The sequence below is a fragment of the Grampus griseus genome (genome assembly GCF_964374135.1).
Source record: "Grampus griseus genome assembly, chromosome: 16".
Classification (NCBI taxonomy): Eukaryota; Metazoa; Chordata; class Mammalia; order Artiodactyla; family Delphinidae; genus Grampus; species Grampus griseus.
Window position 1 is genome coordinate 26957644 of NC_139010.1, and position 25037 is coordinate 26982680.

The window sequence follows — 25037 nt, forward strand, 5'->3', positions numbered from 1 at the left end:
AGAAGCGGACAAAGGAAGACTGAAATTAAGAGAATTTTCCAGTCTGTCTCTGGTGGCTGGTCCAAAAGGATGCTTCAATTCCTGCTCTTCACCTGCGTTTTCACCACAGTAACACTGGGGTCACCAACGGGTAAGTCTTGTGTCAAGTACTTGACACGATGTACTTTTTGTTGGAGGAATTTGCTGTTATGTACAGGTAATTAAGAGCAAGATTCCAGTATCTTAAATACTGGTTCTAGAATAGGAGAAAAAAAGTCATTGAAAACCTGTGGAGATATATTTTCAGAGAATTTCATTTCATGTTCCGTTTAGCCTTTTGCCTGGGCATCCAAAATTTCCATGGATCTGCCAAATCCAAACAACTTTCCATGAGCTAAATATTTCTTGGAGTATCTGTAAAAGGAATCCTAACCTCTTTATATTCTAGGCACTTGTATAGTCCCAGCTTTAAGAGGGAAAAAAAATTTTTTTTTAGAGCAGAGGATAGAGTTTTTTCTTTCATTAATACAAGGGACTGAGTGTGCCCCTAAAGGCACAGATCTGGATAAATCAGACTTCTTAGTCTTGACATCTGAAAATACGACTTTTTGCAGAGATTGAGTGAATCTTAAACTGTGTCCCCCCTTGGTACCTCCAGACTTGATACAAAACTGGCCAACAAAGCAAAGTTTTAATTCCATTTAGTAACAAATGTCTCTCTCCTTTTCCCATTAGAATTTAAGTTTTAACTAGAAGAGAGAGTGAGATGGCAAGAACCATCCTTCTTGGCACCTCTGAGAATCTCAGTGTTTAATTGCCCCTATTTCTTCGGGTAACTAAGGCCTTGCTCTAGTACCTTTAAGAATAAACATTAAAAATAGGCTTGAGACCCTAAGGAGACATGTAAAACTAAATGTCATGTGGTATCCTGGATGGGATGCCAGAATAGACAAAAACAGGCAAAAACTAAAGAAATCTAAACTATGAACTTGAGTTAATAATAATGTATCAACACTGGTTCATTAATTGTGGCAAAGATACCACACTAGTGTACGATGGTTTCATAATAGGGGAAACTGGGTGCCAGAAAATGGGAACTTTTTGTACAATTTCCTCAATTATTCTCTAAATCTAAAACTGGTCTTAAAAAGTCTTAAAGATAGGTTTGAGCTAAGTTTAATCACCCTGTATCTGCTACCAGTAAGTAACCAAGAGTTGCTTGAGTCAAAGTGGTCTTGCCCTCAACTTCCTCCCCGCTTTCTCCCCACTCTCTTCCCCGGCTTACTCCTCCCTCTAGTACCTCCTGTACCCTCCCATCAGACACCTTCTCCTTTCCCAAATCTTTTTTATTTTATTATTTTTTTTCCAGCCCTTCTAGGACGTTTGACTCAATGCCATAAACAAGATAAAGGGAGAACTTTGGGGCCTAGGGATTGGGTGGGGGTGCAGTTGCCTGAGAGGAAAGGGTAAGTGAGAAAAAAGCAGAAGAGGGGAGGGCGGAAGGCGGGAAGCGAAGGGGGAGAGGGAAGGAAGGAGAGGAGGGGCTTCCGGCCCGAGTGCGCAGGGCCAGAATCTGGCGATCCGGACTATCCGAGGGGCGGTGCCCGGGGTTCGGACCTGGAGGGTCAGGGAGTCCCGGTCCCCGGGACGAAAGGGCGGGGGTGCTGACGTTTGCTCTCTGCTTTCGGCCACGGCGAGGTGCCGGCCCTGGGGGCGCACGGACGTCCGGGCTGACGAGCGCACATCCTAGTAAATAAAGGCTGACCGGCTGTCTGCCAGCTGGGGCCCCCTGACTCGAACTTTGCCCACCGGGCTGTTCTCTGAAGCTCTCTCATTTGAGGGATGTATTATGTGTGCATGTGTATATATACGTCAGTAATTCAGGACGCAACATGCATAATACCGAATTCGGGCTCCACGTTGAGAGACTGAAAAAAGGAATTAACGCCAGCGGCCAGATTATTAAAGGATTAAATTACTCCCTTTAAAGGGGATGAGTGGAATGGGTTTATTTAATGTTAGGAAATATTGTATGGGTAACTTTTAAAATATGTATTTAGTTTACAGAAGATAGTAAATTTCTCCTATTTGTGGCATGTATCACCTACAACAAGAGAGGAAGTAAACGTTCAACAAATAGCACAAGAAATGATAGTTAAATTTAAGGAAAAACTTTATAAATCATGAAATAGTTATTGAGGGAGGTTTAGGAATTTCTGTAAAAGCTATTAAAAGTTGAGTACTTAACCATTTCTTATAAAATTAGAGCCAAAGAGATGAACCAAATATTTCTATGTATTTATAATCACCTGTGAAATTGCCCTGGAAATCTGTCTTCATAAGAGAACCACAGCTGGGAGAGCAGATAAGGGAATTTTTCCCTTTTCAGAGGGTAGAGAGTATGTATGAGGACATTTCTTCCTCTCAAGGGACGTCAAACCATGGTCTAGGGCACAGTCAGGAAACCGCAGGGACATTGTAAGGAGAGGGTTGCTCCTGGCACGTGTAACTCTGCAGAAGTCTTACTTCCAGAATATGCAATATCCTACTTATTTCTTGGCCCAAACGGTTATTATACTCTAAATGGGGACCTTAGCACTAGGCTACACCATCCTCTACATGTGACTGAAGTTTTGAGATTAAACTTGAAATTGAAATGGAGACTGGGAAAACCCAAAATATTTTCTAGACAACTTACATTTTTTGATCATGGCCTATCCACACTTAATTATTGTGCAGTATTTGCTGAAGCTGAATTTCCTGCCCACAAAGTATTTCAGCCTTAATATGAATTCCCTGCCTACAATGTCTATTAAGTCAGCCTCACATGCATTAAGAAGGATAGTACTCTGGCTAGGACTCCTTTCTAGAATTTCTTGATTTTATAGATTCTTTGTAAGAACAATTTGCCTGTGTTAATTCAATGTTCTCCTGAAATTGAGAGAAGCAGTGAACTGGGGATATTGGTGTATTCAGTCATTAAAATGTTTTTGATGAGGTATTTGTCCATGTTATTTATGCACTAAAAATGCATGCTTGAAATGTTGCTATATTCTAGACAGTGATGCCCTGGCTAATTGTGAAGACACAAAGTTCATGGTGTTTTCAATAGGTGATGGAACATGTACCAACATTCACATGGAGAATATCTTTGATAATTACTTGACACTATACTGTGTTTTTCAAAGCAGCTGACATATGCCAGAGGCCTATTCCTTCTAAGGTGGAATGAGCTTTACACATTCATTATCAAGCCAAACTGCCTGCTAATGCAAAATTCCATCCAAAATCTTGCTTACAAATGACCATCCAGCTACTTTTTGAAAATTTCCAAAGATGAAGAGCTTACCACTCTATGATATAGCCTCTCCATTACTAGATAGCTGAACTGAAATGCACTTCCCCGTAACAATTTGTTCCTGTCATTGTAACAGAAAGCTAATTCCTCTTTCACAAGCCATTCCAGATTTTTGAAGACTGATGCATATTCTTCAGGGTTTGTTTTTTTTCCCTCCAAACAGTAGTTCTCAGCTTCTTCCCCAGTAAATAATTGTTAGGCTCCCTTCTAAATCTGATCACCTTCCTCTGGACATCAAGTTTGTCCATTACTTTCATAAAATATAGCCTCCAGGTGTGAACACAGTACTCAAAATATAGTCTGACCAGTGCAGATTTCAGTGAGACTATAACCTCCCTTGGTCTGAACAACTATCCTATCAGATGATTACTCTGGATGAAAGGTTTAGTTCAATGCAAACACAAAACCTTAAATAGATTTGAAATAATTTTTCAAATGTAAAAGGCATTTATGAAATATGTTTACGTCAACTTGAGGAATCTTAAACAGCTACTTTGGGGACTTTAGATTCTTTCTTTCTTGAACTAAAAAGCCAGAATGTAAGACCAAGAAGGTGGACTCAGGCTATTGCCACTGTGATCTGAAACATCACAAGGTGCCTCTGAGGTGTCCTTTTCATTCCCAGCCCTAGATCCTTGTTCTGCTTACATCAGTCTGAATGAGCCGTGGAGGAACACTGACCACCAATTTGATGAGTCTCAAGGTTCCCCTCTGTGTGACAACAATGTGGATGGGGAGTGGTACCGCTTCACAGGCATGGCAGGGGATGCCATGCCCACCTTCTGCATACCAGAAAACCACTGCGGAACCCATGCACCTGTCTGGCTCAATGGCAGCCACCCTCTGGAAGGCGATGGCATTGTGCAACGCCAGGCCTGTGCGAGCTTCAGTGGGAACTGCTGCCTCTGGAACACCACGGTGGAGGTCAAGGCTTGCCCTGGAGGCTACTATGTGTATCGTCTGGCCAAGCCCAGCGTCTGCTTTCACGTCTACTGTGGTCGTGAGTACCTTCCCTGGGCTCTTTTCCCTCCCCCCACAAGGCCACATATGGCATCAAAGAGAAAAACACCATAGGAAATTTGGTTATGGTAGTATCTCAGAGCCTGAAGAACGTTGATTTAGGGCCACGGATACCTCCAGATCATGGTTTCTGAGGTCTGTTCTTAGATTTCTGAAAAATTCCTGAAGAATAGAAAGGGAAAGGAGCTATGACTTTGATCAGTTTTACTTTGTCTTCCACTCCATTCAAACAGAGCAGTAGAAAGTGAAATGTTGACTTAGATTATTTAGTGTGAATTTCCAGCCTTTTTGAGCATGGAGGACCCCTTCTCAATATATATTTCAGACATCCATACGGTAGCATTGTGCTTAGTGCCCACTGATTTTTTAAATGATGTATAATGGGAAGAAGCCACTTGAGATCAGTAATACTTTTAAGTGAATTTTCATGTTATTAATCCCATAAAAATCTGTATACATTTAAAAAATAGACTGCATAGAAGAGTAGGACATAATGCTTACTTAATCTACAGCTCATGTTTGGTGAGGTTTTAGATTTGCAGAAACTCCATGGTCACCCAAGGATCTGAAGTTGGGACTCATTGAACTCAATGACAGAACATGTCCCTAGGCAGCACCTCTTGCCATTGGGCTATATAAACGCTGATCAATGAGAATTCTCTTGATGTTGGCTAGGAATTCATACCCCATGATTGAACTCATGAGGCTTTCTCATGGATGAGAGTGTCCTCTGGTCCTCGCCCTTCCTGAAAGGTCCTCTTTATCCTCCATAGATTTTTATGACATCTGTGATGAGGACTGCCACGGCAGCTGCCTGGATACCAGTGGGTGCACGTGCTCTCCAGGAACCGTGCTAGGCCCCGACAGACAGACATGCTTTGGTAAGAAACCCATCTTGCGGTAGAAACAGGCTATTAGGAGTAAAGGACAAATCAAAAACTCTTCCTGACTCAGAGCACCTTCATTTTTCCAGTTTGTGTCTCTGAAAACTCAGAATGGGGTTTGTCTTTTTAGTTCATAACTAAAGCCTCAAGCCAAATTTATATCATATGTCGGGACAGTCTGGGATTGCGTTGTCCAATACGCTAGCCACTAGCCATGTGTGGCTTTGTGGCTTGTGTGACTGAAAAACTGAATTGTAATTTTACTTAATTTTAATTTAAAAGCTAGTATTTGATTCAGTCATTGGAAAACTAAAAATGTGTGGGGCAACTTGAGTGAACTGTAAATTTTATGACTCTAAAATACAGCTCAAGTATTTCTGATGAAAATTTATCATCCAAATTGAGACATGCTATAAGTATAAAATACACACCAGATTTTGAAGATTAGTTCAGAAAAAGATATCAATAATTTTAATATTGATTATATATTGAAATGAAATATTTTAGACATACTGGATAAAATGAAATCTATTTTTTATTTTATTTTATTTATTTATGTATTATCTTTTGGCTGCACTGGGTCTTAGTTGCGGCATGTGGGATCTTCGTTGAGGCACATGGGATCTTCAGTTGTGGCATGCAGGATCTTTCATTGAGGCGCACGGGCTTCTCTCTGGTTGTGGTGTGCAGGTATTTCTCTCTCTAGTTGTGGCGCACAGGCTCCAGAGTGTGTGGGCTCTGTAGTTTGTGGCACAAGGACTCTCTTGTTGAGGGACGCGGGCTCAGTAGTTGTGGCACGCTGGTTTAGTTGCCCCACAGTGTGTGGGATCTTAGTTCCCCAACCAGGGATTGAACCTGCATCCCCTGCATTGGAAGGCAGATTCTTTACCACTGGACAACAGGGAAGTCCCTAAAATATATTATTAAGATTAATTTTACCAATGTCTTTTAACAAATTTTTTAATGTGACTACTAGGCAATTTTACATTACATGTGTGTCTTGCTTTGTATTTCTGTTGGGTAGCTTTGGTCTAGAATTATCTAAGGACATACTCCTATAGCTTCACTAATATAATTTTGGTTTGTCTGAGTAGCAAGAAAGGGGAGTCAGATTATTTGTAGGAAATCCGGAGCTGTCCAATTGTATACATGTTTTGTTGTCTACAGCAGGGAGAAAATAGAGTTGAAAAACCCAGGACTGAAGATCATCTATTTTCTGTTTAGTGTTATGAAGCTTTTTGTATTCAGACTCAAATAGAGTTAAAACAAGTCTAGAGAGAAAGGGGAGGACTACCCCACAGCTGCCTCCTCCAGAAGAAGAGTAACAAGATCAGGATGGGTTAGGGCATCAGGATGAAAGGGATATCAAAGGGTTCTTATTTTAGAAAAGCTTTTGTTCCTCAGTCTCTTTAATGAACCCCACTAGCCATCCCATGGAGCATGGTTAGGCGCTCCCATAACAGTTGTTAGGGCTCTTGCCTGGTTGATTTTGACTATGTGATTTAATGTAAACAGGTTCAGGGTGTGGGGGACGATGGTTCCTACAATTCCCCCCAACCCCTCACACTGCACACACACACACACACACACACACACACACACACGTGTCTGTTGGAAAATATTTGGCTTCCTCTTAAGGCAGGAGTTGTTCATTCATCTCTTCTTTTGTTTTAATATAACTTTTGAATAGGTAATGTATTTAAATGACTCCCAAGTTAAACAGCATGAAGGTATACAGTGAAATATCTAGCTCTCTGTCCCCCATTTGCTCCACTTCCCTCTCCTCCAACTCCATCCCAAGTAAACTCTTTTTTTTTAAAATATTTATTTTATTTCTTTATTTTTCTTTATTTTTTTGGCTGTGTCGGGTCTTAGCTGCAGCACGGGGGATCTTTCGTTGTGGAACACGGGCTTCTCTCTAGTTGTGGCACATGCGCTCCTGGGTGCGTGGGCTCTGTAGTTGTGGTGGCCCGTGGGCTCTCTCGTTGAGGCGCATGAGCTCAGTAGTTCTGGCACGCAGGCTTAGTTGCCCCACAGCATGTGGGATCTTAGTTCCCTAACCAGGGATCGAACCCACGTCCCCTGCATTGGAAGGTAGATTCTTTACCACTGGACCACCAGGGAAGTCCCCCAAGTAAACTCTTACATTATTTACTTACGTATGCTTCCAGGGTTTCTTCAGGCAGATATAAAAATAAAAATATACATATTTATTTATTTGTTGCCGTTTTTTAAACCAAAGCTTGCATATTATACACACCATACACATCTCTTGCTTAACAATTTATCTTGGACATCTCTGCCTATCGGGACATAGGGAAAAGCCCCCAGTTCCTGCCTGGAGTCTGTCTGTTGGTTTCAGGGAGATCATGAACTCCCTGAAATTAGAGGCAAAGTTTTGTGTTTATGTGCATGTGTCAATGTTACTTTAGTTTTTTAAAGAATATATAACAATTTTAATTATTTATTATAAATTATTTTTTTTCAGGCAGAGAGAAGAGTATAGGAAAATAATATAACAGACACTCATGTACCCAGATTTATAGCTAAATTTTTCTTCCTTTTTGAATTAAAAAAAATTTTTTAAATTAATTTATTTATTTTTGGCTGCATTGGGTCTTCATTGCTGCATGTGGGCTTTCTCTAGTTGTGGCGAGCGGGGGCTACTCTTCGCTGCGGTGCATGGGCTTCTCATTGCGGTGGCTTCTCTTGTTGTGAAGCGTGGGCTCTAGGCACGCGGGCTTCAGTAGCTGTGCCTCGCAGGCTCAGTAGTTATGGCGCACGACTTAGTTGCTCCATGGCATGTGGGGCCTTCCCGGACCAGGGCTCGAACCCGTGTCCCCTGCATTGGCAGGTGGATTCTTAACCACTGCGCCACCAGGGAAGTCCCTCTTCCTTTTTTTAAAATAAAATTTTACAGATACAAATAAAGCCATCTCACTCCATCTCTTTTACCTCTCTCACCCTCCAGGGGTAAAAATCACAGTTTTGAAGTTAGTGTGTGTCCTTCTGGTCCCTGTTTTTAATGCTTTTATTATCTATGTAATAAATAACAATAATAATATAACATAACAATAGCAATATATAGCATTGTTTTGTGTGTTCTTAAAATTAACATAAAAATGATAGCTTACCTCACGTGTGAGATTTTCTCTAGAGTATACCCATAAAAGTGGAATTGCTGGGGCTTCCCTGGTGGCGCAGTGGTTGGGAGTCCGCCTGCCGATGCAGGGGACACGGGTTCGTGCCCCGGTCCGGGAGGATCCCACGTGCCGCGGAGCGGCTGGGCCCGTGAGCCATGGCCGCTGAGCCTGCGCGTCCGGAGCCTGTGCTCCACAGCGGGAGTGGCCGCAGCAGTGAGAGGCCCGCGTACCACAAAAAAAAAAAAAAAAAAAAAAGTGGAATTGCTGGGGCATAGAGTTTCTAAGGCTGTAAGTGACAATAAACTCCCAGATAACAATGGCTTCAGTAAGTAGAAGCGTATTTCTCTCTCAGGTAAAATAATCAGTCTCCAGGTAAACAATCCAGACTTTCGACAGAGGGTGAACCCAAGCACCAGTGTGGCCACTCCCAGGAGGGCTGCTAGCACCTCTAGCCATCCACTGTCCAGGCAGCAGGGGCCCTGATGAAGGATCTAATCTTAGCAACTATATTTTTCATTTCTACGAGTTCTGTATGTTTGTTTTGTTTCAATTCTGCCTTGTCTTCCTACACAATTTTATTTTGGTTACTGGCCTTACTTTTATCTGTTTAGTAATCTTTTAAATCCTTGTATTATGGATTTTTCTGGATTATTCTGTTCTCTCCAGTTCAGAGCCTCCCATTGGTTATCTTGTCAGCTTTCTCATAGTGGATCATCTCCTCCTGCATATGTTTTATGATACACCACCTTCTGTTGTCATTGTTTTTCTGTGGTCCTCCACTCTTATTATCTGGTTTGAGGAGTTCTTTTTCACTACAGAGAGTTTTTTGATTGCTTGTGTCACAGAAGCTTCACCAGTCCAGGCCAAACTTTACATCAGTTTCTCAGTTTCAAGATCCCCACGCCATGTGGGAATTATGAGTTCATACTTCAACCGTGGCAGGGCCCAACTTGGGGTTTATGAAGGCTTTTCTCTTTCCTAGAGCCTCAGGCAGAGAGCTCCTTATTTCTTTCCTGGGCCTCAGAGCAGAGTCCTTCTCCTCCCCCTTTCATTGTGGGGATCCGTTTTCCAGGGTCCTAGACTTGAGCAGGGTTTCAGTTCTAGCTCATCTCCTCTCGTGGGCCCAAGGCCATGCCTCCTGTCACCTTGTGGGTGTTTAAACCCCAGTCCCTGGTTTATATCCTGTATCCAAGCCATGGCAAATTTAACTCCTCAAGCTCCCCTGTTTTTGTTTGTAGAAGGAAGGGGATCGACATTTGTTGCCAACTGTGCTTATTCTTTTTATAGCAAGACTCCATGTCCTTCATCAGATTCTTAAAAATGTTAGCAATCATTGCTTAAGTACAATGGGGGAATAGTCCAATATTTAAAATAGATTTGAGGGCAGTTCTTCATGTTTTAAAGAAGACTGCTTCGCAAAAAATTTTATCCAACGTATCCTCTGCAATGCAAATTCCTTTAATGCATTTAAAACACAGTTTGATTTATGTTTTATTTATTTAGCAAATCTTCAGGAATTGCAGAAAGTGAGACTCTCCAATACAAAAAGCAGGTGAACCCAAATACCAAAGGGGACTTCATTTCCCCAACAGTTTTGCCCTGAGGAGGGAACTGGCAAGCAATCAACTAACCGCCTTCCGCTCCAGCAGAGGGCAGAGGGACAAATAACTTGGTGGGGAGACCAGGTTAATAAAACTGATTATATTGGAGTTGGTTTGTGGAAAGTCTATGGACAGGATCTGAAAAGATATGGAGTTTCTGCTAAGGGGCTTGGGAAAAGGTTGCATGGCTCAGCAGTATCTAAATGGTGTGGTCTCTCTTCTACAGATGAAAATGAATGTGAACAAAACAATGGTGGCTGCAGTGAGATCTGTGTAAACCTCAAAAATTCATATCGCTGTGAGTGTGGGGTTGGCCGTGTGCTAAGAAGTGATGGCAAGACATGTGAAGGTGAGATGGGCAAGAAGGGATTCACATCAAGAGCCCCCAGTAAGCCATTGGCTTATTCTTTGATGTTCATAAAACTGGCCAACGTCAGAAGAGAGTAACAATCTGGCTGTGTAAAGAAACCACAAATCATCATCACTGAGAATCATTGCAGGATGCTCGTGTTGCAGACAGAATGCAGTGTTGATTTTGTCTCCAAGCTTTAGCAGGAGGGAGCTGTTGCATTTTGCAAGAGGCAGAGAGCTGCATTTTAATTGGTGGTATAAAAATAGGGTATTCCGTGTTTCTCAAACTTTAATGTGCCCACGAATCACCTGGGATCTTGTTAAAATACAGGTTCTGATTCAGTAGGTCTGGGGTCAGGTGAAGATATTGCATTTCTAAATAACGTCTAGGTGACACCTGTGCTGCATATCCAGGGAGCACATGTGGAGTAGCAAGATAATGGAGGTAGGTAGCATAACAAATGGTTTACAGCAGTGTTTCTCAAACTTCCCTGCTGAGAATCACCTGGGTGCCTTTAAAGCTGGCCTTTCCCAGGCCTCTCTCCTGGAAACTCTGGTTCAGTGGGGTGGGAGGGGCCTTACAGTTTGTGTTTTTACCAAGTTTCTAGGTGAGTCTTACCATCTTGGAAGTTTGGGAAACTGGCTTACATGAAGCCATTTTTTTTTTACTCATATGCTTTGAATTTATTAGAGATTAATACATTTTTAGAGATAAGTAAACTTATCTTTTTTTTTTTTTTTTTTGCGGTACACAGGCCTCTCACTGTTGTGGCCTCTCCCGTTGCGGAGCACAGGCTCTGGACGTGCAGGCTCAGCCGCCATGGCTCACGGGCCCAGCCGCTCTGCGGCATGTGGGATCTTCCCGGACCGGGGCACGAACCTGTGTCCCCTGCATCGGCAGGCAGACTCTCAACCACTATGCCACCAGGGAAGCCCTAGACTTATCTATTTTTGATAGTAGAAATGCTGTATACATTTCATATAATCAAGTACTAAAAAGAATTTGTAATGTACGTCAAATAATTGAAATGGAAATTGTCTACTATTACGACATGAAACTTAGATAATGTCCCTTCTCTAAGGCCCTTGCAAATTATCCCAAATAAAATTTCATCACTTCCACTTTAATAAGTCTGAATCTCATGATATTGGGAGTTGAGAGACCAAAAAAGGAAAAAATTCTACAGATTATATGAAGAGATAAATGGCTTAATTATCATTATTTACAGAGGACATATGATTTGTCCCAGAGGGTAATTGAATTTGTGGCATAACAGATTATAATACTGCTTACGATTTCACTTTATTCTAGTTATATTCAAAATAATAAAATACTACCCCAAAAGGAAAAATTATGGCTAGTGCTCATAATTCATTTCATGCAACAAAATTTGCATTATTAACTCAGGGACCATTAACCAGGATATCAAATTACTGTCCTTTGTAAAAAGACTAAATGTACTTTAAATTTTATTGAGTAAGAGTGATGTCCTGAATCCTCCTTAAATCTTATTTTATGCAATAATCTTTACATATTTAAATATTAATGAAATGTTCCATGAGGAACATTTATAATTACTCATGAGTATTTCATTGGAAATATTAAGTTAATCCTCATATAATTTTAAAACCTAATAATCATAACTGAAAAGTATTTTAGCAGAAGATAAAATTTGAATATGAATTACACTTTAGGATTAAGATTCATATTTGAAATCCTGCTTTTTTTTTTTTTGGTTTTTTTTTTGTTTATTTACTTTTATGGAAACACTTACATTTTATTGATAGTCCAAACATATTTGTTTCTTTAGCTAGTCTGTTAGATTAGCATATCTTCTTTTTTTAAAATAAAAAGCTCTTTTTAATTTTTAAGTAACTTTTATTGTTTTGTTTTATTATGAAAGAGTTATGTTCATAGAAGAAAATACAAAGGAGTAAAAGAACGATAACCAAAATGACCACAATCCCACTTGCAGTTATAGCCATTCTAAACATTTTGGTATGTCCTTGGAAGAGACTTAAAATCCTTTAAACCAAATAAGAATTTCAGTTTATTTTGTGCTTTGCAGTTTTAGACCTGGAAATATCCTGAGTGAACATTTAATCCAACCCTTTCATTTTACATCATCTCAAGTTAATTTACTAAGGACTAATATTTTTATTATTAATGAACTGAGACTAATAGCTATAACTGGAAATTGGCTCATATCTTTCCTTGAACATCTTAAATGATTTGAAAGCATTCCCTTTTTTTTTTTTTTGGCCATGCCATGAGGCATGTAGGATCTTATTTCCCCAACTAGGGATCGAACCCAGGCCCTTGACAGTGAGAGTGTGGAGTCCTAACAACTGGACCACCAGGGGATTCCTGAACTCATTCCCTTTTATTATCTTACCCCTAAAACAGGGACCAGCAAACTTTTTCTGCATAAACACAATAGTAGATATTTAAGGCTTCGCGGACCATATGGAATCTGTTGAAACTACTCAACTCTGCCCTTGTAATGAGAAAGCACCCATAGACAATAGGGAAATAAATGGGTATGACTGTGTGCCGATAAAACTTTATTTACAACAACATGTAGCAGGCCAGAGTTTGATGACCCATGATCTAGAAGATCATATCCAGAGCCCACAAAGGTCATTATGTTTCCTCACTATGACATTATGTGGTAGTTTCTTCATTTTTCAACTGAATATTTTTCCTTTTTGCACATTTGATTGAGTATGCTTTTTGAAAATGTGAAACTTTTAAAAAGAAAACTTTAAAAAACTATGTCATAAGAGGAATGTCACAAAGAGCTCAGCTGAGTGGAATCTTTCAGTGTGTTGTCCAGGTTTCATTTTTATAATGTGCTGTCAGCCCAAGAAACATATCTCCAGTGCTATTATTCCTAGAGATTTGAGGAGAGGGGCTGGTGATCCAACCACTGGTAATAGCTCTGACTAACTCTGATCCATTTAGCTGCTCTAGGTGAATTTATATTCTGTCAGTCCCTTTTACATCAATAATACTCTATAAAATTTCAAACTGGATGGACTAAATGTTACAGAAATTAAGAAATGACTTTTGGGTCTTCCTCCCCAAAATTGTAGTCTAACCATGAGAAAAACAGACAAAGCTGGATTGAAGGGCATTCTACAAAATGACCAGCTTAAATGGTTAGAGCTATGTGTGTTGTAAGATTGCTCTTTGTAGCTTTAACATTTAATAAACTTCTTTGTGGACATCATGTCTCAGTGACTGAGTTGGGCCCCAATGATACTGTGGTAAGTCAAGTACAATGCCTGATGCAAAGTACCAGTCCAAGAACCAGAATTCTTGGGGAAGAGGGCTACAATATCATTCCCTTTTCTTTTGGTTTTTATTGCAGACATTGAAGGATGCCACAATAACAATGGCGGCTGCAGCCATTCTTGCCTTATGTCTGAGAAGGGCTATCAGTGTGAATGTCCCCGGGGCTTGGTGCTGTCTGAGGATAACCACACTTGCCAAGGTAGTACATGCTCAACCTCTGCTCTTAATTCCTCCCTCTTAATCTCCCTGCCTTCCTCAACCGAGTGTGTCAAGATTCTCATCTTTTAGAACACCACCTCTTTTAGCAGCATGTGTACACTCTGGAATCATTTAAAAATTGTGGTAAAAAAATATAACATAAAATTTACCATCTAAACCAATTTTAAGTGTATAGTTCAGCAGTGTTATATATATTCACAATTTTGTGCAACGAATCTTCAGAACTTTTTCATCTTGCGAAACTGAAACTCTATACCCATTAAAACAAGGACCCCTCATTCCTTCCTCCCTCCAGCCCCTGGCAACCACCATTCTACTTTCAGTTTCCATGAAGTCAACTACTTTAGGTACCTCATATAAGTGCACTCCTACGGTATTTGTCTTTTTGTGGTTGACTTAATTTCACCTAGCAAATTGTCTACAAGGGTCATCCATGTTGCAGCATATGACAGGATTCCTTCCCTTTATAAAGCTATTCCACTGCATGGGTATAGCACATTTTGTTTATCCATTCATCCATTGATGGACATTTGGATTGCTTGTCAATAATGCTGCTATGAACACGGGTGTGCAAATATCTCTTTGAGGTCCTGCTTTCAACTCTTTTGGACCTATGCCCAAAAACAGGATTGCTAGATCATACAGTTTCCTTTGCTTTTTACTTTTGATTTTTTTCTCTAATTTCTATTATTAGTTGTATAACTAATACTTAATTTAGGTGGAATTCCTCTCTTTTCTAACAGATAATTGGCTTATGAAAAGTTGAAAGCCCTAGGGAACTGATTCTTCCCCCTACACGTACAATCTGATCATCAACAATCCTCTGAGAACTATTTTCTGGAAATCTAGTTATTTATGTCCAGAAAATTAATTCACTCATCCATCAAGTATTTAATGAGCACCTATATGTGACTTCTTTATACTAAGCCGTTGCTGTGATATGCCCTCACATACTGATATTGCCCTCACATATTGTCTGACAGTACCCTTTGTACTCATTTTAGAGTATTTGTACAGTCTAGAGGAGTGAATGCTAAGGAAGAGCAATCTTTTTATATTAAATTAAAGTGAATTTTATAGTTTATGGTTTATTGAACAATGCAAGGACAATTTAGAACTCTTCCCCAAGTGCGCTAACGCTGTTTTTATTACCTCTGTTTTATGGGGCAGTAATTAATGGGAAAGTCAAAGTGGTAGCGTTATGTAATTTAAGCCTATATCAAAGCAGTGCTTTTTCTGTATTGCCAATAAATTGTGTGTGTGCTAAAAGTTCATCCTTTAGGTGTTTCAGCGCATGGAGTTATGCTAGACACACTTTGAAATAAATGTTTGTTGGATTGAAATTTTGATACAGTATTTTCTCATTTGGGAAACAATATAGTATTTGAGGAGCATTATTTGACCACAACCTTGGGAGTTAGGAGTCCAGGTTTTATTCACCAATTTGTTTTGAGCCTCAGAGGTTTCCTTGAGGATAGAACAAAAAGTTCAAGGTGTGGAAGGGAGAAGTTATTTCTCCTAAAATCCTCCTTCCCTTCTCCCAGTCCCACTTTTCCGGTTCTAACAGCAGTTCCTGTCCCCACAGTCCCCGTGTTCTGCAAATCGAACACCATTGAAGTGAGCATCCCCAGGGACCTGGTTGGCGGTCTGGAGCTCTTCCTAACCAACACCTCCTGCCGAGGCGTGTCCAATGGCACCCACGTCAACATCCTCTTCTCCCTCAAGACATGTGGCACAGTGGTCGATGTAGGTTCTTCCTGAAGGACCCTTGGGGAATGACCAAATCCAGTTATTTGGGAAGTTGTTGACAGAGGTGTGCAGTGTGGCTTGCGTCATAGATGAAATATTTCCACATAAAAGAATGGAGTTAAAAAAATCATATACCATTCATTTAACAAATGTGTTATTGAGCATCTGCTGTGCTGTGGTCCCGACACTGGGAGGACAGTGGCTTAAAACGAATTCTGCTCTTTCTGTTCTCAAATGGTACCATCTCTCCAATATGTGCAGACATTTTTCTGAGTGCATCAGCACCAGTACCCGGAGGCTGGCTATGTCTCCTCTGACCAATTATTATACTTGAAGATAGTGACTGATATAGATGATGGTTCATTTATGAGGTAGTAAATGAGTTCAGGGATTGAACCAGTTAGAGGTAAAAGGTTTGTACTTTCCTGCAAGAATCTGTGCACAGCCCTGTGCTGGGAGCCTGAGGGATATGTGAAATAAGATTCCTGACTTTTAGGAATATCCACAGTAGTATTGAGATGAAAACACACACAAATTATAAATAAGAGACAGTGATACAGTTGACGGGTGGTATAGGAGTCCAGAAAGGGACAAACAATGGAACAGTCACGACAAGTGGGACTTGAATTGGGGTGGAAGCATGTGTGTGGTTTATACAGGCGGAGACGAAAGGAAAGGGCATTTCAGATGGGAAACAAGTGAGCCAGTCTCAGACATGGGAATTCTTGAGGCTTAAGCTGAGTGAATGGGCAACACAGCCTGACTGGAAAAGGAGACTGGAAAAATAGATGGGGGGAGACTATGCTTCCAGACATCTGCTTTGTGTGCTGGGGTGAGACGTTTGGGCTTTTTCCCATAGGAATGGGATTAAGCAGGCACTGTCATAATGAAATCAGAAGTGGGCAAGATGGATAGAAAAAAGAGGACCTGGACCCAGGAGATAAGTGTAGAGGCCCTTGCAATGAAATAAATACTTACTTATTGAATCCAACTTAGAGAAAAGCAGAGAGCTAATGAGATTTGGGGTGAAACATGGGGGCGATATATGAGGAGAAGGTCCCGCTTTAGGCAAATTGTGTTTGTTGTATCTGTGGATAATCAAATGGAAATGCCCTACGATGAGCCAGGGGTTTCTGGCACACAGGAGAGCAGACAAGGCTGGAGATGAAGAACTGAAAAATCATCTGGGTAAACGCGACAGCTGAAGTCTGCGTGGGGTTGAGCTCAGCACAATGTCATGCTGCAGCACCATCACCGGGTCTAGGATTCCAGAAAAAGAATAATGTACAGAAGCTGTTCTTTTCTAAAATATCAGAGCTTTGAATTGGCTGATTCTGCATAGCTCAGGTTTTTATGACTAATACTCCAAAAGAATGTGTAGGTTGACCATGAAGTGGTATGTAAAACTCTTTAACAGTCAAAATATCTTGCTAAAAGGAGGAGAAGCAATTAAGAAAAAAGAAGCCTCAGGCTTCAGCAACGAAACCTCTCATGTGCTTTGATGTAAAAAGAAATTTGGAGAACGTTACGGTGGGCGTGGGGCGGGGGCTGAGGTGCTCTGTGGAAATAAACATAGACTCTCCTCTCCTGGCCCTGGCCTGGCTCAGGTGGTGAACGACAAAATCGTGGCTAGCAACCTTGTGACAGGTCTACCCAAGCAGACCCCAGGGAGCAGCGGGGACATCATCATCCGAACCAGCAAACTGCTGATCCCTGTGACATGTGAGTTCCCGCGCCTGTACACCATTTCCGAAGGCTACGTTCCCAACCTTCGCAACACCCCGCTGGAAATCATGAGCCGCAGTCACGGAATATTCCCTTTCACTCTGGAGATCTTCAAGGACCATGAGTTCGAAGAGCCCTACCGGGAAGCTCTGCCCACCCTCAAGCTGCGAGACTCCCTCTACTTTGGCATTGAGCCCCTGGTGCACGTGAATGGCTTAGAGAGCCTGGTAGAGAGCTGCTTTGCCACCCCTACGTCCAAGATCGACGAGATCCTGAAATACTACCTCATCCGGGATGGGTAAGTAGGCTGCTTGGACGATGGGTTAGCCCCAGTTTACATCCGACCTCTGGGCACGAGAGCAAACTCAGTCATTTCTTAAAACCACCGCAGCACTCTCACCAGCTCTTAATTAGTTCAGAAACCGTTTGTGCGCATTTTGGTGGTAAAAACTGGTGAAGGAGAGGGGAGTCCAAAATGACTCCAAGGGGTCTAGCTCGTGTGACTGACTGGATGCCCTTAACCAAGATAAAAGGACACAGGTGGAGAAGCAGATTTGCTGTGAAAATATTGAATATGATAATTCCAAGTAATAATATTGTATTGTAAATACCTGCAGGATACTAAGGCAGAGAAGTTCAGTGGGCAGTTGGAAATGCGTGTCAGACCCAGGAACAAGGTCAAGACTAGAGACAAAGGACAGAGAATCGCCCCTGTTTATAGTCAAAACTATAGGATTAACCTGTCCAGAGAGATTGTAGAGCATGGGTGGCAAGTGGGGGCTGGGAAATGCAAGAGGGTTAGGAAGTGGGAGCAGCAAATGCAGGCCCCTCTTTTTTTTTTTTTTTTTTGCGATACGCGGGCCTCTCACTGTTGTGGCCTCTCCCATTGCGGAGCACAGGCTCCGGATGCGCAGGCTCAGCGGCCATGGCTCACGGGCCCAGTCGCTCCGCGGCATGTGGGATCTTCCCGGACCGGGTCACGAACCCGTGTCCCCTGCATCGGCAGGCGGACCCTCAACCACTGCGCCACCAGGGAAGCCCCAGGCCCCTCTTTTAAGAAGTTTGGTAGTGAAGGAGAGAGAAGAAACACTTGGTCAGTTTTAGGAGAAGAAAGATCAGGTGAAGTTCGTTTCTGTTTGCTTGTTTTATACAAAGGAGATTTCCGTATTCCCTGAGGATGCTTGGATTGAGAACTTTGCTTGTCTCCGTGTATCATTGGAAGGCTGCAGTTACCACACCCACTGCTTACATTCCCAGGAAAATTACACTCACATCCCAAACTCATAGTAGTATCTCATCAGTTTCTTCCTCATCCTCAATGTCAGATGGGACACATCTCAGGCAGATCAGGACCTGCAGCTTAAGAAAAGGCAAATAGTCTAGTCAGAGCACCATAGGTGTGCCCCGGTTCATGCCCTTTGCTAATTGGCCTGGTAGACTCTGAAATTTCTCCCTTGCTTTTAACTCCTCAGATCTCTCACCACAGGCAAGCTTCACCTGCTGCTATCGATCTCCTGCACAATGATTTTCAACCCTTGATGCACATTAGGATCAACTGAGAAGCCTTTCTAAAAGTAGCAATACTCCAACCTGGTTCTCCACTCTTATTGCCCTAATTCCAGCTCTCATTATCTGTCACCCGGACAGATAAAACGCTTTCTAACAGCCTCCTAAATCCCAGCTCTCAAGTCTCAGCTCCACAGAGCCCTGGGTATCCAGCCAAAAGAAAAAATATTATATGTATAGTCAGATCCCTGCTGAAAACATTTTGATGCCTCTTGATTTCCTTTGGTGGTAAATTTAACTGTTTATCAGCAGGAGTACTTCTAGTTTCAGATTCCTGTAGCCTCCTTAGCTTGTTTTCAGAATCTGGAAAATACATCGCTCTGAGCTGCTTTGGATGGCTAAGAGTAGGTCTCATAGAGGGCTGAAGCCCTTTAGATTTCTTGCCATCTTAAAGGGTTCTCCACAAAGTTTTAAAATGAAACATAGAAGCATCAATTTTTATGTCTTTTTTTAAGTCACATAATTAGTGCTAAGTAGATTAGGAAATGGATTTACTTTTGGGGGAGAATGGATTTGGGTTCCTTTCAAATTTTTTTACAGCTTTATTGCAGTGCTATTTGCATACAGTAGGTGTACATATTTAAAGTGTACAGTTTGATAAGTTCTGAGGTATACACCCTGGTGAAGCTATCACTACAATCAAGACAGTGAATATTTCTCTTACCCCAAGTTTTCTCCTGCCCCTCGTATTTACTTTTTGCAAACATAAACGTATAGTCTTAACTAATTTACTGGGAAAACATGTAACCTGCAATCTCAATAAAGCTTGTTATTCAGACCCTCAGTTAGGACTGACTATATATTTTTATTTTAGACAGTTCTAAGAAGAAGCTGTGCTATTTAATTTTCCAGCCGTTAGCACACACAAAACAACAACAAAATGCTATGGAAGATGTTAAAATTGTTAAAAAGCATAGACAGAACTCAAAAACACTGCTGTGTGGGCCTGTTTCCACTATTCACAGGAAAACAGTCCCATATCCGGTGCAATATTGTATAATACAATATTGGCTAGGACAATAATGGTGCATTTGAGATAATCCTTCAAGATAAAATCCAACTCTCAGCTTGGCTTGCTCTTCCTCGCCCTCTGACCTCTACCTTCTCCAGTTTCTGCTCCTGCCAAAGGGAACCATGGGCAATTCCCAAATTCTGTTGTTCCTTACACCCGCCTGACTCTGCACCTGCTGTTTCCACTGCCTGAAATCTTCTTCCCTTTTTCTTCCTGTCTGATTCTTACTGGTCCTTTGAGACACATTGGGATTTCTTTCCTCCATGAAGCCTTCCCTGATTCCTTCTGACCTGAACTAGATATCTTCCTTCCTTCTTCCTCCTCAATGCCTTGCCTACAGTAAAAGTCATTAAATATTTGTCTAATGAACTATTGAATGAGTATTTATCATAATACTAATCTGGGGCTAGTTCAGAGCCCTAAAATAAACATAGTGCAGTTTACTTATATTTGTAAACTATTTGATTATTCACTGTCCTCAGCTTAAATTTAATTCAGGCTGATATTTAACACATCTGATTCACTTCCCTCTAGTTTGGTTGGCATATGCTCTGAGAATGCAAAATAATTTAATGCAAACCTAAGCAAAGTAGAATTAGAAAGTTTATCTCCAGAAAAAGAAACATTGAATTCCAAAGTCAAATATTGGACAACTTTTGGGTAATCAGTTATTTTGGATTTTCCTATACCATTGTTACTTTCTTTTAGCACATGAACTTGGAGTTGATGAACTAGCATTGTCTAATCACAGCAAACACCAAATCAAGAGCCAGAATTTGTCTTGGGTTCTATTCCGTAATGTGTTGCCCTGTAACTCTTTCTGCCACATCTTCTCTTTAAAAAAAAATCGTATTTTTACTACTTAGCTATAGTAAAGAATGAAATAATGCCATTTGCAGCAACATGGATGGACCTAGAGATTATCATACTAGGTGAAATAAGTCAGACAGAGAAAGACACATCTCATATGATATCACTTATATGTGGAATCTGAAATAGGATAGAAATGAACTTATTTACAAAACAAAAACAGACTCACAGACAGAGAAAACAAACTTATGGTTACCGAAGGGGAAATGGAGGGAAAAGTTAGGAGTTTGGGATTAACAGATACAAACTACTATATATATAATATATATATAGTACAAACTACTATATATAAAACTTCAAGGTCCTACTGTATAGCACAGGGAACTATATTCACTGTCTTGTAATAACCTATAATGGAAAAGAATACGAAAAAGAATATATATGTATAACCAGAAACTAACACAACACTGTAAATCAACTATACTTCAATTTTTTAAAAGTAGTATTTTTAGGTAAAGATAAATTGAAAATGCTGAGGCATTCACATGAAAAGTGCCATTTTAATATCACGTTACTATTGTTATCATAGGTACTGGGCTTTAAGCTCCCTGACGTCACAGACCATATTGTTCATCTCTATCTCCTGTGCAGCCCCCAGCAGAGTGTGTCACACAGATTAGGTATGCATTAGGTATTTATTAGAGAACATAATCAGAAGATGGTATAAATTCATTTAACCTCAGGAAAATGAAAATCCGTACATAAATACAGGAAATAACAGAAACCACATTATATGTTTAGATCCTCTTCAGTTTAGGGGAATAAGGTAGTAGTGGTAATGCAAGTCAAGATGTCTTATTTTTAAATAATTTTATTGGATTTTTCAACTGCCCTGAAACAGCAATTACCAATGAACTAGAAAGCGGTCTGTAAGCATGTGGAGCAGGTATCAACTTTTATAGGCTTTTATATCTGATCCCACTTTTTTACTGGCCTGGTAGATGGGAACTATTAAGTATCCATAAAAGGAAAACAGTCAGGAAAAAAGTTCCTTTTGAATTCAGAATGGAAAACATAATACATGTGTGAGCCCTGGCCTTTAGGAGAAATGGTTCATCAATACTAAACCGTCGCCTCAAAGTGGAGCGTCACTAACCCCTCTTTACCCTCAACTAATCCTGAGGCGAGCCTAAGAGTTTCACTTTAAGTGGTAGACCTGAGATTAAAACCCCAAAGCCCTATCAAACTAAAATTTAGCATTAAATCTGGGAAAAGAGGAATTAAAACATTTTGGAGGTGAATGATTTTTCCCAATAGATCCAGCTATTCTCTAAGAAACTGACATCTTTCTTCAGCTCTTTGTTGTACAAATTGGGGTTTGCTCACCTTTGGATCCCCTTCAGGGGCGAGTGTCCATAAATACAGTGAAATCTAGTTAAAGAAAAGCCTTCTCAAATCAATAATAAAGTACGTAAATGCAGAATTCCTGCAATATATTACAAATTAAAATACAGCCTTAAAAAGATACCTTGATTTCAAAAGATATCTCTGAAACAAATGTTGCTGCTGTTGCTAATACTTCAATACAATGACTTAACAGGAGGTCCTTGTGCCCAGTTTGTGGGTACAGAGAATGAGAGACGGGACCAACAGCGTTAATGAGCAGGCCTGTGTCTGAAGATGCCTTCACAGGGAAGGGATTTCATTTTTCTTTCATTCTCAAAAATCTTGAGTGCAGCCCAGCCTCCTCCACCCAGTTTGCCTCTCCTTGGACCAAACACGTTGGACTGGATTGTTTTTCCACCTCTGTTTAAACAATCAAGTCTTACGTGCTATTCTGCCCTACTTCCAGCTGTGTTTCAGATGACTCAGTAAAGCAGTACACATCACGGGATCACCTCGCAAAGCACTTCCAGGTCCCTGTCTTCAAGTTTGTGGGCAAAGACCACAAGGTGAGCTGAACATCTTTACCTTGTAAAGGTACCTCTCCTCCCCAGCCTTCCTTCATGGTGTCCCAGTTTGTTCACATTCTACAAGCCCACAGTTAGGATCTGCATCACCTCTATGAAAAATACTATAAAACTGGCATCTAGAAGGTTAACGCCTCCATGAATGTCACAATTATCTGCCCCCCACCCAGTAAAATAACTGGGCTTGTTCAAAGAAAGTACTATGTGATTATAATATAAAATCCTCGTGAGCAGATGTGGTTGAAAAAGCCTGTGTAGTGGTCATGTGGCAAAGTATATGGACAGAATATTTGCAGAAAAGACAAATAGTGAAATGTTCAGTGAAAATAGTACTTACGTGCCAATTAAAATAATTATTATAAGACTATTTTATACATATTAAATTTATAAAAATTATAAATCCCAACTTGCAAGGCTATAGGGAGATGTATACAGTGGCAGTATAAATTGGTATACTTTCTGGAAAGTGGTCTGACAATGTGTAATAACCATAAAATTATGATCATCTAAAAATTTCAATTCTGACAGCTTCTCAAAAACAAAAAGTAAAACATGACTTGTTGAATGTGTTTATAGAGCACTGTTATGAGAGAGGTGTTGCTTAAACCAAACAGTGTATCAATTAATGCAATATTAAGCAGTTAATGCAGAATGAAATATAGAAAAAGGAGATATGAAAAAACTATTGTCATAAAAGTTTACATGCAAATTGAATGTGATACAGTTTTTTTTTAATGTATATACATGAATAGAGGTTGTAAGAGGCTTTGTATACTCTGTAAGGTAGAAGGTTTTTGATTTTTGTTTTAGTAGAGTTGTTGAAACACATAAACAAAAGGAAGTTTAAGAGACCAACAGTCTTTTCCATACTGCATTTAAGTGGATTTATGTCCTGTCCAGCTACATCACTGTTCTAGAACAATTGTTAACCATGATGACTAACCCTGATCTTCCTCCTCAGCTAGGCAGCATGCATGGGGAAGTTACTTATAGGAAGAAGCTTGGAGAAAGAACTTGTTATTTTACACAGAAATGCATGGGAGCCCATGTTATGCCCAGACCTTGATGTGAAGAACCAAGATGTTAACGTTATTAGATGTCTTCACAGAGGTCTCTTGTGTCCCTGCACAAAGGCAGAAGTTATGGATGTAGGGTTTTAAATCACCCACAGGACTCAGTGTGTTTGCCACTTTACTAAATGTGTGAATATGGGCAAGTTCGTTAACCTCCTAAGTCTCAATTTCCTCATCTGTAAAATGGGGATGACGATATCTACCTCAAAGGGTGGTTGTTTAGATGAAATGAGATAATACCTATGTAATGTCTGGTATTGTGTCTGGCTCCTAGTAAGCAGCTCCCAAGTGGCAGCTCTTCTCACTCTTTTTGTTCATTATCATTATGATCTTTCTAGGAAGTGTTCCTGCACTGCCGGGTCCTTGTCTGCGGGATGCTGGATGAGCGTTCCCGCTGTGCCCAGGGCTGCCACCGGCGAATGCGTCGTCAGGCAGTAGGAGGAGAGAATGACAGTGGTCCAGAGAGCCAGATGTTGACAGGCGGCCCCATCAGCATCGACTGGGAGGACTAGGACAACCCACCACCCGAGTCCTACTTCTGGCTGCCTATCTCCTTGGAATTCTCCCCTCGCCCTCTGAGAACATCAGCCGACACCCTAGAACACAGCGCTGCTTTAAACCTTATACTGTGGGTTTAGACAAACTCCCAGAACTGACTCACTCTGACTCTAGCCCACTGTGTCAGGAAAGATCACCTCACTGCTGACCAACCTGTCCCAGGTGGGGCTTCATCTTCCTAATGTGGAAAGCTGCGCTGTGCACCAAGAAAGCAGCTGACCCCATGCCCCCCATTTCTTTCCTGCAATAAAACACCTAGTGTTGGATGCAGTAGCCTGACTAAAATCAGAAGTTGGGTATAGTATTTCAAATTAGGAACTTAAAAAAATTAAATAGTTGCTTGAAATTATGACTTAAATACCCACTGACTCCTTAAATATGTAAACAATAATTATACCCTGAAATTTCCATTCAAAGACAGAGTAGTTATAGGGGATTTGGAAGTTTATCACTGTAAGTGTGTACTAAAAAAATACTATTTGGATTTTCTCCTGAACAATATTTTCCTCTGAGGTTTTTATGCTGTCCTAAATAAACTATTTTCAATTAATAAATGTTAATAAATTCACTAATTTGCATTTAAGTGGTTCAATGACTGAACTGTAGACAGAATTAAAATGTGGTACCATATGCCCTGTTATTTGGCATTCTATGCCCTCAGATTGATAAGACAATAGAAAAGGGTATAAAACTATACCGTACTCTATTTTGTAGGTGCTTA

General features: G+C 40.7%; 1 protein-coding gene across 1 annotated transcript; it reads left to right on the forward strand.

The window, feature by feature from the left end:
- On the forward strand, positions 1 to 24862 carry OIT3 (oncoprotein induced transcript 3). The gene is made up of 9 exons (XM_082674126.1): positions 1 to 130; positions 3963 to 4337; positions 5131 to 5238; positions 10212 to 10334; positions 13711 to 13833; positions 15439 to 15599; positions 17210 to 17625; positions 22568 to 22667; positions 24097 to 24862. Exons 1-9 carry the CDS (start codon positions 70 to 72, stop codon positions 24268 to 24270), a joined length of 1641 nt encoding a protein of 546 aa, XP_082530252.1. The 5' UTR covers positions 1 to 69; the 3' UTR covers positions 24271 to 24862.
- The last annotated feature ends 175 nt before the right edge of the window (positions 24863 to 25037 follow it).